Below are 13,693 nucleotides of genomic sequence, written 5' to 3' on the forward strand. Positions count from 1 at the left end.
CGTGCGGGGACAGGGGGACAGCGGCACCGGGAGTCGGCAGAGCCCGGCAGAGCCCGGCAGAGCCCGGCAGAGCACGGCAGAGCCCGGCAGCTCGAAGACCGGCCCGGGGACCGTCCAGCTCCTCCCAGTCCGATCCATCCTCTGTCCGTTCTGCCCGATCCATCCCCGTGTCCTTCCAGCTCCTCCCTGCCCGATCCATCCGCTGCCCGTCCAGCTCCTCCTCCCAGTCCGATCCATCCCCATGTCCTTCCAGCTCCTCCCTGCCCGATTCATCCCCGGCCCGTCCAGCTCCTCCTCCCAGTCCGATCCATCCCCGGCCCGTCCAGCTGCTCCTCCCAGCCCGATCCATCCCCATGTCCGTCCAGCTGCTCCTCCCAGCCCGATCCATCCCCATGTCCGTCCAGCTGCTCCTCCCAGTCCGATCCATCCCCATGTCCTTCCAGCTCCTCCTCCCGGCCCGGCCGCGCTGCCCCCGCCCATGAGGGCCCGGGCCGCCTTCCCGACAGCGGCAGAAGATGGCGGCGGCCGCGGGCTGGGCGCTGCTGGCCCTGGCGCTGTGTGTGAGCGCGGCGGCCGCGACCGGCGGCTCCGAGGGGAAGCGGCGGGACGGGCCGCCCAAGAAGAAGGACATTCGGGACTACAACGACGCGGACATGGCGCGGCTGCTGGAGCAGTGGGAGGTGCGGGAGGCGCCGGGGCCGGCGGGTCCGCCCGCAGCACGCGGAGGGAGCGCCGCGGCTGCCGGGGGCGGCGGGGCCGGGCCGGGGCCGCTCCGCGGGACAGCGGCCGCTCTGCCCGGCCCCGGCAAGGCGGGGGATCCCCGGGCCCGGGCGGGAGGCATCCCCGAGCGCCGTGTTCCTTCCTTCCTCCGAGGCTCTGGGTCCGTGTGGGGGGGTTTCAGAGTCGGGGCGAGGGCCCGCAGCCTGCCCTGCCCGCTGGCCCTGGCCCGCCTTCCCAGAGCCCAGCACCCAGCTCGGTGCCTGCCAGCAGCCTCGTCTGCCTGAAAAGTCTGGTTTTTTCGAAGTATTGAGCGATACACATTATGTGACCGAGGGGTGGATACCAGGAGGAATGTTCATTTCACGTTTACAGGGTAGATACGTCGTTGTTTTGGTTTGGTGTTTCTTTCCTATCTTTCCTCATAGTAACAACTTCTAATTCCAGCTCTCTCTCATCGCCTTCATCCTTCTCAGCCCTCTGCCTTAACTTTCCTTGGCGGTTTCCCATCACTCCCTTCTCCATGTGCCTGTCATGCCACTGTTAGGTTCTTTTCATTGTGTTATGGTCCATCATCTTCTGCTGAATGCCAGAGCACTCCTCTCTGTCATTTATTCTTTCCCGTGAGGTTTTTCCCTGGAATAGTTTGCAAAAAACCCTGAAGGAAATAATAGAGAGAAGACTTCTGTTTTTTGTAACACCAGTTGCAGCTGTAAGTTAAGGTGGAGAAGTGAATTTTAGATGAAGTAACAGTATGGATGCCTGCCTTGGTCCTGGTTGGCAGGTTATGGACTTGTTCATCCTATGGATTGTTACTGCATACATCCTTTTAGGAAGGGAGGTTCTTAGAAAATTATTTAAAATTTTAAATAAAATTATTAAAAGGCTAAAAAGTTCACTTTTCTATTAGTGATATCAGCCAAGGACCGAGCAGGCCCAGCTGCTAAAAAAATCAAGGCTTAATATTGCCCAACTTGAACCAAATTTGGCCTTGTAAGGAAAAAAATCTTAAAAGATGAGCAGCTCTTCTAAATGAGCTGGCTGAAAGGGAGGCTCAAGTTAATTCTGTTGTGACTCTTGACTGTATATTCTGCTCCCAGCCCTAGTGGGCAGGTCAGGAGGCTGTTGAGGATTTTCCTTTTCAGCTGGAGCAGGTCGTGGTGTGCTGCACAAATGCAGATGTGGCAGAAGAGCTGGGGAGTCACGGCTGGGGCTGGGGTGTCCTGAGGAAAGGCACACGGAGCAGAGCAGGGACTGAGGCAGGGCTCAACAACTGGGGGTTGTTTGGTCTCCTGGGCTGGTCAGCTGCAGGGCATTTTGCCTGGTGGCAGTCAGGACACTCAGGGAACATGAAAGCTTGAGGGGGTGGTGGCTGGAGGAGAGGAAGAGGCATGAGTGCACTTGTTGGAGTGGGATGAGAAACAAAGGAGCCACTGTGAATTGGGAAAGAGCAGGAACTACTCTGGGGAATGGGGTACAGGGCATAGATCTGTACAGAATCTAATGTCATTACTTTCAACTGAATGGAATTACTTCAGATATTTTTTATCTCCCTGGCAATTAGCCTAAAACTGTTGGAGGATGGTGGTCGTGACATGCTTGTGTTTGCCACAAGCCTGAGCCTGTGGCTCCAGCAGCTTTCCCAGCAGGAGCAGCCACCTCTGCACATCTCATGCTGCCCCTTGCACCATGTGCATGACTGCACAGGAGAGTGAGCTGTGGAAAACAAGGATAGGCAGCAGGGCAAAGAGGCAGAGGTGCTCCAGTAGCTCAGTTGCACAGCTAGAGCTTGGAGGAACCACCAAGGGATTTTCCTGATGGAAGGGGACTCTCCTAAAGCCCAGAGTCCTGGGCAGCTGGACACAGAACTGAGAATGTTACTGAAATGTCAGGTGCTTTAAATAGTTCAGTACTGTTACAAGCCCAGGGTTTCTCAGGCTTGACTCTGGTCATTGAATAGGCAAAGCAATTTAGTGGCATATGTTAGTCATGTTTTTAAAAATCAAAATGCAGGGCATTTATGAGAAATTTCTGAGAATGGGAGCTGAGGGGAGGACCAAGTGAAGGAATATGCAGTTTTTCCTGTGTCTATGTAATGCTTTCCCTCTGGAACTTCATGTTACTGTTTAAGTGAGTGAGTCTGTGTCCTGGGGTGAAATGTATCCCCATTCCTCTGTTCAGTCCAGAAATAAGCTTTGCACTTTTAAAACTAGATCTGGGAGTGAAGGCAGGGAGAAGGAGAAGCAGTGGAATGTCTGAGGCGGCTGTTTTCAAAACACAGAGATAAGAGCTTCAGCTTTTCCTTCTCCTGACTGTGTGTGCAGCACGGACAGACACAGAGAGCTCTCCTTTGCTTTTTAGTCAGTTTTTAGCTAGCTGGGGCAGAGAAGTTCCCCAGACTGTGGCTTTTCTTTTTCTCAGAACTGTTCAAACCTGCTTTGGACTGAAAACCCAGAACACACCTGTGGCCCACCAGGGCTGGGACGTGGCATTTTCCAGCAGGAGGGACTGACAGAGACTGAGCACCTGAGCTACAGCCCACGACAAGGACTTTCTGAATTTGCCAGCTCTTCAGAACAACAAGAGCTTTTATTGTTTAATATTATTCAATTTTTTATGTTTGTGAATGCTTTGCCTGTTAAATAAACAGGTTTTTTTCCCGCTTTTCTCCAAGGAAGTCTTTTCCTGAACCGGTTGGGAGAGTGGCCAATTGAATCTGCTTTCTAGAGGGACCCCTTTGGAAGTTTCCTCCCTAATTTGCCCTAAGCCAGGAGAGTCTGCTAGACTTTTCAAAGCAAAAGCTTACACTTTTCCTTCACATTTTACCTTTTAGATGGCTTTAAGCACACCTCCGTGATATTTTGTACAGAAAATAAGAAAATAAATGTCATCTAGGGGAGCTCTGATAATACTCCCATTCAAACTGTAAGGATGCAATTTCAGGAACATTTAGTTGAACAGTGGAGGAAAAAAAACAGGTAATACATATTAGTGGCTCATGTCACTAAATCCAAAGTCAGTTTCTCTATTTCACACAGAGTATTTGGAAATATTTCTTTCTGCCTTTTTCTTTCAAAACTGGCTTTGCTCTAGCCAAACCAGACTTAAGCTGCAATTTGCTTTTAGTTGTGGAGAATGTTTTTCAGTGATTCACATGAGATTTTGTATTTTCACTTACCAGTTTGACCATTCTTCAGCTTCCTCTAAGTGATGTTCCCACTTAGTGACAGCAGGGTTTTTCCATGGCCTTTCCTTGCCTCGCAGGTCACTCATTTCAGAAATTTCAAGGCATGTGAACTACTGGAAAATGTGTTTCAGACTTGTAAAATTGAAACAAAGACATAATTAGTAAGGAAAGAAAGGATAAAATCTAAGGCTCCTACAGCTTCTATTCTGTGGTTCCTAAATTTTAAACTCTTGTCAGAAAGACAAGAAACTGTAGCAAAGAGCTGGGGGAAGAACATGGGTCACTTTGTATGAAACCTTAGCCCTTGAGGAGTGTGGGATGCTCCATGGGTGTGTAGGAGGATGCTGCTGGGTTTGTGTACAAGCATGTGCAGAGATGTGAAGGTGATGCATTCTGAGGTCTGGAAATCAAGCTCAGCTTTGAGGCCTCTGAAGGAGAGTGTCTTTATCTGCTGCTGCACGACCACCCCTAAAATATCTGCCTTAATTCCTGCTCATTTAGTGCTGCTTGGGTGGATGCCAGCATAAGACTTCCGGGGGGGTTTTGTTTTTTGGGGTTTTTTTTGTTTGTTTTGTTTTGTTTTGTTTTTAATTCTATGATACAAACACTGTTACAGAAGTCAGGTTCTGGCTTAATGTAAGTAGTCCCCATGTTCAGCTCACAGTTGTGAGCTGTTTTAAGGGGCAGCAGTCTGATTGTATCTTTCCAAATATTTAAATGGCTGTCAGCCTCAGCAGAGGCGTAAAGAGGTTAATATTTTTCTTTTTTTGTGAGAGTGATTTACTCTGGGTGATTATGTTGTCAGGCTGCGCACCTGTGCATTAGAAAAGTCATGAAACCTTTAATCAAAGTCTTTCTGTGGCATAACTACACAGAAAATCTGAATTCTTGTGGGTTTAATTGTTTAAAAACACAAAGTAAGGAAACTTAAATTCTCAAGCAGTCACATGATTCCCAGAAGTGAATTTTGACCTCTGAAAGCAATATCAGATGAATGTTCATATATGTGTGTATGAGGCTTTTTATTGCAACTTTCCCATTTCATCTTGCATGCATAATAAATATTTGTGAAACTGTGACAAAAAAAGAAACTATTTTATGAGTTTCGTAGGTGGAATTGAATTAGCCTTAAGGCTGAAGTGTTTCTCAGTATGTGATAAAATGAGATTCCACCTGTCAGTATGAAAATGTGCATCATTTTCAGGGGAGAGTTATAAATGAAAAGGAAACTCTTGGTGAAGTATCTTGAAACAACAATCACTATTTCTTTTGGCTTCACAATCTCCATCATTCAGCTAAAAATATTTTATCAAAGCACAGTTATTTTCTAAAGAGAAATTAGCAAAAAAAAAAGACCCGAAATATATTTGTGGAACAATTGAGTTTAAAACTTCCTTGTCATTTTCAAAACAGAAAGATGATGACATTGAAGAGGGAGATCTCCCTGAGCACAAGAGGCCTCCAGCACCAATAGATTTCTCCAAAATAGATCCAGGCAAGCCTGAAAGCATCCTGAAGCTGACAAAGAAGGGGAAGACTTTGATGATGTTTGTCACAGTGTCGGGAGATCCCACAGAAAAGGAGACAGAAGAAATCACCAGCTTGTGGCAGGGCAGCCTCTTCAACGCAAACTACGACGTGCAAAGGTGAGCTGTGCACAGGGATAAAGCTCTTGCCTCTGCAGAACCCTTTCTTTCTTCCTGAAAACCTTTTTAACTGTTCATCCTTTGCTGTTCACCTCCATCATCCATTACTATTTCTGTGTTTCTTTTTCAGTTGTGACAAAGCTTGTGGTGTGTATATAGCCCAGATTATTTTTATCTCAGCTATTTATCAGTTTGCCTCTATGTGCTTGATGGGAAACATCCCACTCTGAAGACCTGTCACCACAAAAGGCTTTTTGTTCCCCTGCTGAAAAATGGGACTCTTTGAGAGCATCATTTTGAAACAGAAGAATGTTGTGCTCTTTTATGGAGGCTGAGAAGGGTTGCACTAAGTGTATAAAGCAAGTGTAGTGCTCATTGGTGGATTTTACATAGTGCCAAATTAGTTCTTAGTTTGTTTTCTTATTCTTGCTTTCTTGGTTACTTATTGATATACTTCATACATTTCTTTCTTAAATGTCCTAGAAGATTGTTCTCCTGTCCTCATCCCCAGGCAACAGCTAGAGCAGCTTCTTGCTCTTAGACACGTGCCTCAGTCATGGAGGCTCTTTGAACAAAAGCTGAAGTGTTTGAAAAGCAGAGAGTTAACTGAAAAAATATGGGTTTTTCCTCTAGGTTTATTGTTGGCTCCAATCGGGCCATCTTCATGCTGCGGGATGGTGGCTACGCCTGGGAGATCAAAGACTTCCTGATAAATCAGGAAAGGTGTGCAGATGTTACTCTGGAAGGTCAGGTTTATCCTGGCAAAGGAGCAGATGGAAATGACAAAGTGAAAAACAAAACAAAACCTGAGAAAGCAAAGAAGAAAAAAGACACAGAGAAGAAATCTAACGGCATCAAAGAGGACAACCGAGCAACCAACCAGAGAGAGGAGCTATGACAGCCACGGTACCAGACTGAGTCCTGCTCTGCTGCTCCTTGAAGGGAATCTGCTGAGGAGTCCTGGGCTTTGGGGAGGAAGGAAGCAGAGACTAATGAAGCTTAAATTTGTGTCAAAATTCACCAGTTTACTCATTGCTGTTGGCCATTTGTTTAGTTACAGGAAATGCTTCATGTCCACAATTGACTGCTTTGGTTTGTAATTTTTTTATGCTTTTGTTGTTTAAAACTAGCATACAAATCTGTGTGTCTAACATTGCAAATTTAATTTAAGTGGAAAAGAAGAATTATGGTTTCAGAATACAATGATGTTCATCTGTAGTAGCTGTGTCCATCTTGGGTGTATAAATCACGGATTCACAGCTGCTGCCAGAGAGCCAGGTGCAGTGTGAAAAGATTCTCTTGGAAGATGGTTTGATAGACACAGTTGGCACAAAACTGCCCAAAGTTGCAAAGAATAGTGGCCAGAGATGCCTGAAATTACAGGCCTATTTCTTTAAATTAAATTCAACCCATTGTGTCCCAGTAAATCTGTGGCAGTGCTTAGGAGTGTGATGGACTCCCGGTAGGAACTCTGCTAATGCACTCCAGATCTGTACAGGAGGGACACTGTGCCCTTCAGAAGTGAAGGGAATTGCAGCGCCTGCCTGAGCAGTGTCAGGGTGAAAACTGAGGATGAATCCAGGGCATTCAGGTTGTTCCTGCTGCTAAAGGACTGTGCCTGTGGAAGCAGCTGTTCTGTGTGCCCTGTTACTCATGCAGTGAGCTGGAAGAAAAAGCTTTAACTCTGAAGTTAATTTGGTTTACTGATTGAACGGTTTGTTTAAATATTTGAAAAAGCGCTAGTTACAACACAGAGTCTGAGTTAGACATATCACTTACTGATGCTGATCTGGTCAGATCTTGGTGGGCTTTTTTTCTTGGCACAGATTCCTGACTGATGTGGTTGATTGTAAATGACCATTTGATTTGAATACTATGAAGCTGGACATATGGGAGCCAATACTTTGTATAATTGGGGGAGGTTTTGTTATTGCTCAGATTGTTTTCAAATGCTTTGCTTAGAATTGTTTCCCTTCTGCCTTACTACCAGTTAGGGACTAAAGGCACCTAGTAGTGTGGTCCACATCATTTTGCAGAGGATGAGCACAGTATCAACTGTCTTCATTCAATCCTGGGATGGTGTTACTTTTTCTTTAAGGTGCTAAAATCCAAGTGTTTTGGATAAAAGGTCCTAATTGAACCATAATGGTTGATCTGTGGAATACTTCAGTATCAAAAGTATGAAACTGTGACTGAGTCCATGTTCTAAAATAAAAAGATGTCACTAAACTTACTGTTTTGAAGAGTAGTAAAACCTTTTAAATAGATCTGCATTTGGTTATGTATTCAAGAGGCAGACTATTGGTTTCTGTATGTAAGGAGTAAGTGATGTTGATGAAGGTTCCAGTTGATTCATTTAATTTAATTTTAATTATATTTGTATGAATTTAGATTAAAGAAACCTTTGTAGCTACACTTCATTAAACAGGCCTGTACCTGTTTGAGTGGAAAATTAAAATTTGTTTCTTCAGGATTAACTATTACCTCTTATATTCTACTACTAATGCAGATGTGCAGCGGAGTTGAGAAGAGTCTCAGTAGATATTTGGATAGTTGGGATGTGCAGTCCAATTCTTGTGCATAACTAATTTATCATTGGGTCACATATTCTGGCTTAGCACCACCCTTTGTGAGCAACACTGCTTCTCATCTCAAGGGAAGAACAGGTCAGATGAAACTATAAAAATGAAATATAAATGAGTTTTTACTTTTCAGAGTTTTAGTATAGAGGTGGTAATTCAGATTTTGATGAGAAAGACATGGAAGTGCAGTTTTGTATTTGTCCTAATGTTATTTCCTTTCTGATCAGGTTGAGTTTGAGACTGTTGGAGAAACAATTGCTGCACTATAGCTATAGCCCAGCTTTTGAGTATAGATACTTCAGTCTCATAAATCTACATTTACAGGAGATTGGGTCTTTCCCCTTTGCAGTTAAAAGGAGCTTTTTTGAAATTGAACCAGCCAGTTGACCTTTTTATTTTAGTTGACTGGTTGGTTGTTTCTGAGTCAGTTGCCAAATGCAGGTGTGTCTTGTGTCACATAGCTTAATCAAATTTCAAAGTGTTAGGGTTTGTTTGGTTTGGTTTGATTTTTTTTTAGGTTTTAATCTGTGTGATGGCTTGGCAGTTACTTTCTGATATAAAACACAAAATGTTGCCTTCACAAAATAAGTTTCTTTTGCTCTTCTGTTTTTCTTCTCCCTTTTCCATGCTTTACACTGAACAAATACTGGAATGTACCAGTAAGTGTAGTATGGCAGTCAGGCAGGAGCTGCTTTACCTCAGCCAGTCTTTCTCTGCTATCACAGTTCACTACTCAAGAATAACTTGAATTGCCTTTTAAAACTGGTAAAGACAGTTGCATTGTCCTGGGACAGTGTTACATAACCAATGTTTGGTGATGGTTTAAGAATCCCAAACCCTATTGCACACATGAATATATATCTGTATATGTATATAAATAAATATCCTCCAAATAAGACCAGGAATGTTCTATGAGTACCTCAGAAGATGGAGTCTCCCTTGGAGGCTTATCAGGCTTTCAATAACAGATTTTTTGGTTCCACATACAGGACATTCAGATACCTCCTTTAAAACTAATTTCAACCAGTAGGATGGTAATTATAGCTCTTACTATTTCTTTTTTTTTTTTTTTTAGTTTTATACAGAGGTACATGGAGAATCATCTGTTTTCATGACAGTGAAACATCTGCTGCCTTTCTCCTCCCAGCATAGTGGTTTCTCTGTTCTAGTGCTATAACTAACTTTTCTGAGCTACTGTTAAATTTTTAACCCAGCTGTCCTACTCAGAAAAAAGAGTTTGTCAGTGATGCTACACGGGATATGGTTGCACTTTGTGAAGAATTTCCAATGGACAATCAACTTTTTATGTAATAAAATACTGGGAAAATATTCTGGGTTTTGTTGATTTGGGGTTTTTCTTTAAACTGTTCTGACACGAACTACAACAGGATTTCTGCTCTTAACTTAGAGTGCTCTAAGCATTTCTCTGAACAGTCAAGTCAGCTTTTACTTCCAAGAGAATCTACTTTTCTGTCACTGTTCCTGAACTCTTTCAATTTTGTCCCAAAAAGGAAATCATAAATTAAAACACCATTTTGTAAAGATACAGAACAACCTACTTTTATCTGATATTTGGCCACTGTTCTCGACGGGTTTCTGGTAAGGCTTATGAAGTCTTTCCATTCTTTTATCTCATTTCCTTTTTTAATCAGGGAGTAACACTGCCTTTTTCCAGGGGATTTTTAATTGCACTGGATATTTATAGAAATTCAGAGAACCTGTGCCTGAATAGAGAGGGATGCCTCTGGTTTTAAAACGCCTAATTTGTTGGTACTGTCATGTTTTTCTTTATTAAGATTGCCATCCTACTAGGTCCATTGATACCCTGCTATTTGATAATTCTTACTCTGGGATAAAATGAACTATTTTTGAATATCACTGTTTTTTATCTTTTATACTGTGCCCTTTCAGCAGTACAGATCCCACTGAATTCAGATAGCATCAAATTGCCAGGAAGGAAAAGAAGGAGGAAAACATTCCACTGGGATTTCTGGGTGATGGGATTTTCTCCTGCTGCAGTGAGGTGGAGGGGGTTGGACACCGTGGCTCCAGAGCAGGGAGCTCTGTGCAGAGCAGTTTTTGATTAGCATTTAAAAAGCTGCTGTACCACACAACAATCAGGCATTGCACAGGGCCAGGCTGTAGGACAGATGGGAAATGCTTTGTTCCTTTCCTGTGTGACACTTAACAGACCAGTGTTGATACTGGCTGGGTTGTAAGTGCCATTATATCCATTGTTTCTGTGATAGGAATCTGTTAACCATCATTTAACTTAACAGTAATCATGGTAATAATTATTTTTAAATTGGTGTTCTATGTGTTTATTATTATTATTAATATTATTATTACACAGACATTGATATTTTGGGAGGGGAAAATGGGACAGTTAAAGGAACTTATGGGCAAAGGCTGCTCCTCAGAAGCAGAACCTTTTTCCTTTCTTACTGCAGAATTGTTGTGTCTTTGTTGCAGAGGGACAGAAGACTCTACCTTTGTTTTTTACAGAAGAGCAACTGGAATGCTCTAATTCATGGAGTTTATTCTCTTAGATAATTTACTGATACCTCCAAAAACCTGTGGACCCATCTTTACTGCCTGTAACATCTGCTTTTAAAGGTAATTATCAGTTGTGTCTGATCAGAGGCTGGACTTCTGTGCTGGCACCCTGCCCACTAATTCTGTGGGAAACACTGACCAGAGCAGTCATTAAATCATTAATATTTAAATCAGCTCGGCTGCCTTAATTGGTGGCAGAATTACATGTCATCAGGGCTCTGTGTGCATTGGAAAGAGGTGAACAGCAAAGCCCTGGAATTTGCTTGCAAGGTGCAAGGATTGAAGTGACCTGGATCTTGCTGTAGCTTATATAAAGTTATCTCTGTAGGGAGGAAGGCTGAATTATACAGAAATAATTTTAGTGCAAGGGTGTGTTGAAAACAAGATCATCATTGAACACTTGCTGAGTGAATACAAAAATAAGCAAAAAGGTTTAATAGGTGTATTTATGTGACCATTGCTATTATTTTGAGATTAGGTGTATTTATGTGACCATTGCTATTATTTTGAGATTCATGTCTGCAGGTCATCTTGTCTATTTGGGATTTTTCTAACTTGTCCTTCCTGCAACTCTATTTAATTCAACTTCTTTTTGCAAAAAAGTTAGAAAGGAGTCAGTTTGCATCCCCCCATCTAAGGTGATATTTCAGAAGTGTCCACAGTAGTGCACATTTGAAATAATGTAAGACTTTTATATGAGTATTTTAATATTCATCCCACCAGTTGTATCCACAGCCATACCCTGTGCCTTGCCAACCCTTGATAGTCAGCTGCTGTCTTTCAGGTGCTGTGCAGCATGTTAATCACTGTGTGGACTTCAGATAATTGCACTTACAATAGGATGGAGTTGCCAGGAGCTTAATGGAAGCACAGACATGCAAATGCTTTGGCATTTAAGACAGCAGTTGAGCACAAGATCTTGAAAAAACAACTGTCTTTCCTTTAGTGTGGGTACCAGGTAGTTTGTTGTGAACTAATGAGCTGTGTAACCTAATGAGGGTAGGACCACTTTCCTTTTTATCAGCACTGCTCTCAGCCTCTGTTCCCACACAGCATCACCATTTAAACCATAGTGCTCGGTTCTCAGATAGCCCAGCTAAGGCTGTAATGTATTTCAGCCACGTTGCTATTTCTGGCAGTAGTGATAAACCAGGACAGCCTCACTTTCTGGGATGAGAAAATCAAGTTTAGATTTGTAATCAGAGCAGACTGTGTTCAAGAGATGTAGCTGTAGCACTTGAATACTGGAGCTGGTCTGCAGGAAGGCAGAAATAAATGAGCTGCATTCATTTCTTAGGTGTTGCTATCGACTGACAGGCCCTTTGCTTTCAGAGGAGGTATCTGTGCTCTAAGAAACATTATCCTGTACTACTCACCCACCCTCCACTGACACAGCAGGAGAGGCGATGGGGTTGTGGTGGGGCTGCTGATTTCATTGTCATCTCACATTGCACCCTCTGGCAAAGGAAAAGACATTTGTAGGGGATTTCCTCCCCAGGAATCCTGTCACTGCTCCCTTATCACAGCCTGGGACACTCCAGCTGAGCCTCGCACTCTAAATTCCAAATAGCTGGGTCTGCAGAATGCTGGGGCTCAAGTTAGTGCTGGGCTCAGGTGCAGTGCCGGGCTCAGCTCCAGGGCTGGTATCCCCCCAGCAGCAGCTCCTGAAGGTGTTTGCAGAAGAAGCCACGCAAGAAGGAAGGGTGTGGCTGCAGCCGGGGTTTGAGTCCTTCCCCACCCTTTGGTCAGAGCGGGGTGGCACAGGAGCCCCTGATAGAGCGGTGCCATGGCCCTTCCAGCCTGGGAAAGCCGGGACACCGCAGCGAGGTGAGGGACTGGTGCTCTGCAATCCGCAGGGGCTGCAGGAAATGCATTGCACTTAACGCTGGGACACGGACAGACAGAGCTCCCTGCGCTTCCCGGGCCTGGGAGAGTCAGAGCTGTGGGGAGCAGCGGAGGAGCATCCCTGCCCCAGCTGCGAGCAGGAGCTGTGACGGCTCGGCTCGGCTCGGCTCGGCTCGGCTCGGTTCGGTTCGGCTCTGTTCGGTTCGGCGCTCCATGCCTGGGAGAGACTCGCGGGAATGTCCCAGGAGCGGCCACCAGAGGGCGCGCGCGGACAGGGAACGGCCTGGGACCGCTTAAAAAATTATAATGTATAATTATAATATAATATAATATAATATAATATAATATAATATAATATAATATAATATAATATAATATAATATAATATAATATAATATAATATAATATAATATAATATAATATAATATAATATAATTAATATAATATAATATAATTAATATAATTAATATAAAATTTCTGGACATGGTTTAGCAGTGGACTTTGGAATGCTGTTGGACTCAATGACCTCAGAGGTGTTTCCCAAGGTAAATGATTCTGTTCTCCTCTAGTCTATAATAATATTTTAATAATTTGTATTATCTTCATAATATATAATCTAAATATTAAAATAAGTTATATTTTATTAAACATATTAAGTTATGTTTTTTTACTTTTCAGTCTTAGGTACCATATCGACTCAACCATCCACCCCTAGTCCCAAATACACATACATACACACACAGAGCAGCAATAGCACAGCAGTGGCGTCTGCCTGCATGCTGGCAGGAGTTGAGGTGGGTGGGAACCCTCTTCCCATCTCCCTTTGAGTCCCTTGTGTGCATTTCCAGTTTCCTGGGCTGTCACCCAGGAGTGCCCCACCTGCCCCAAATACAGGCCTTTCCCATGGCTGTAATATCCCCATTTCCCTTCCCTTCCCTTCCCTTCCCTTCCCTTCCCTTCCCTTCCCTTCCCTTCCCTTCCCTTCCCTTCCCTTCCCTTCCCTTCCCTTCCCTTCCCTTCCCTTCCCTTCCCTTCCCTTCCCTTCCCTTCCCTTCCCTTCCCTTCCCTTCCCTTCCCTTCCCCTGCAGCTGTGACCAGGCAGTGAAAGGTGCTGTGGTCTGTCTGGACCAGCCAAAAAATGCAGCCAGGGGCTGCTTGGC

At 44.0% G+C, this 13,693-nt stretch overlaps 1 protein-coding gene across 1 annotated transcript; it reads left to right on the forward strand.

Moving 5' to 3' along the window:
* The first annotated feature begins 424 nt into the window (after window positions 1–424).
* Window positions 425–7,305, forward strand: LOC117001892 (LRP chaperone MESD-like). The gene is made up of 3 exons (XM_033070581.2): window positions 425–680; window positions 5,318–5,550; window positions 6,184–7,305. Exons 1-3 carry the CDS (start codon window positions 516–518, stop codon window positions 6,446–6,448), a joined length of 663 nt encoding a protein of 220 aa, XP_032926472.1. The 5' UTR covers window positions 425–515; the 3' UTR covers window positions 6,449–7,305.
* Window positions 7,306–13,693: the final 6,388 nt, after the last annotated feature.

Source organism: Catharus ustulatus, chromosome 12 (genome assembly GCF_009819885.2).
Source record: "Catharus ustulatus isolate bCatUst1 chromosome 12, bCatUst1.pri.v2, whole genome shotgun sequence".
Classification (NCBI taxonomy): Eukaryota; Metazoa; Chordata; class Aves; order Passeriformes; family Turdidae; genus Catharus; species Catharus ustulatus.

Excerpts from the sequence above, each read along its gene's own strand:
- LOC117001892 (XM_033070581.2), top strand. The coding sequence starts at position 516 with ATGGCGGCGGCCGCGGGCTGGGCGCTGCTGGCCCTGGCGCTGTGTGTG. Across the intron at positions 681-5,317 it reads GGCTGCTGGAGCAGTGGGAG|AAAGATGATGACATTGAAGA; the intron begins GTGCGGGAGGCG and ends TTTTCAAAACAG. Across the intron at positions 5,551-6,183 it reads GCAAACTACGACGTGCAAAG|GTTTATTGTTGGCTCCAATC; the intron begins GTGAGCTGTGCA and ends TTTTTCCTCTAG.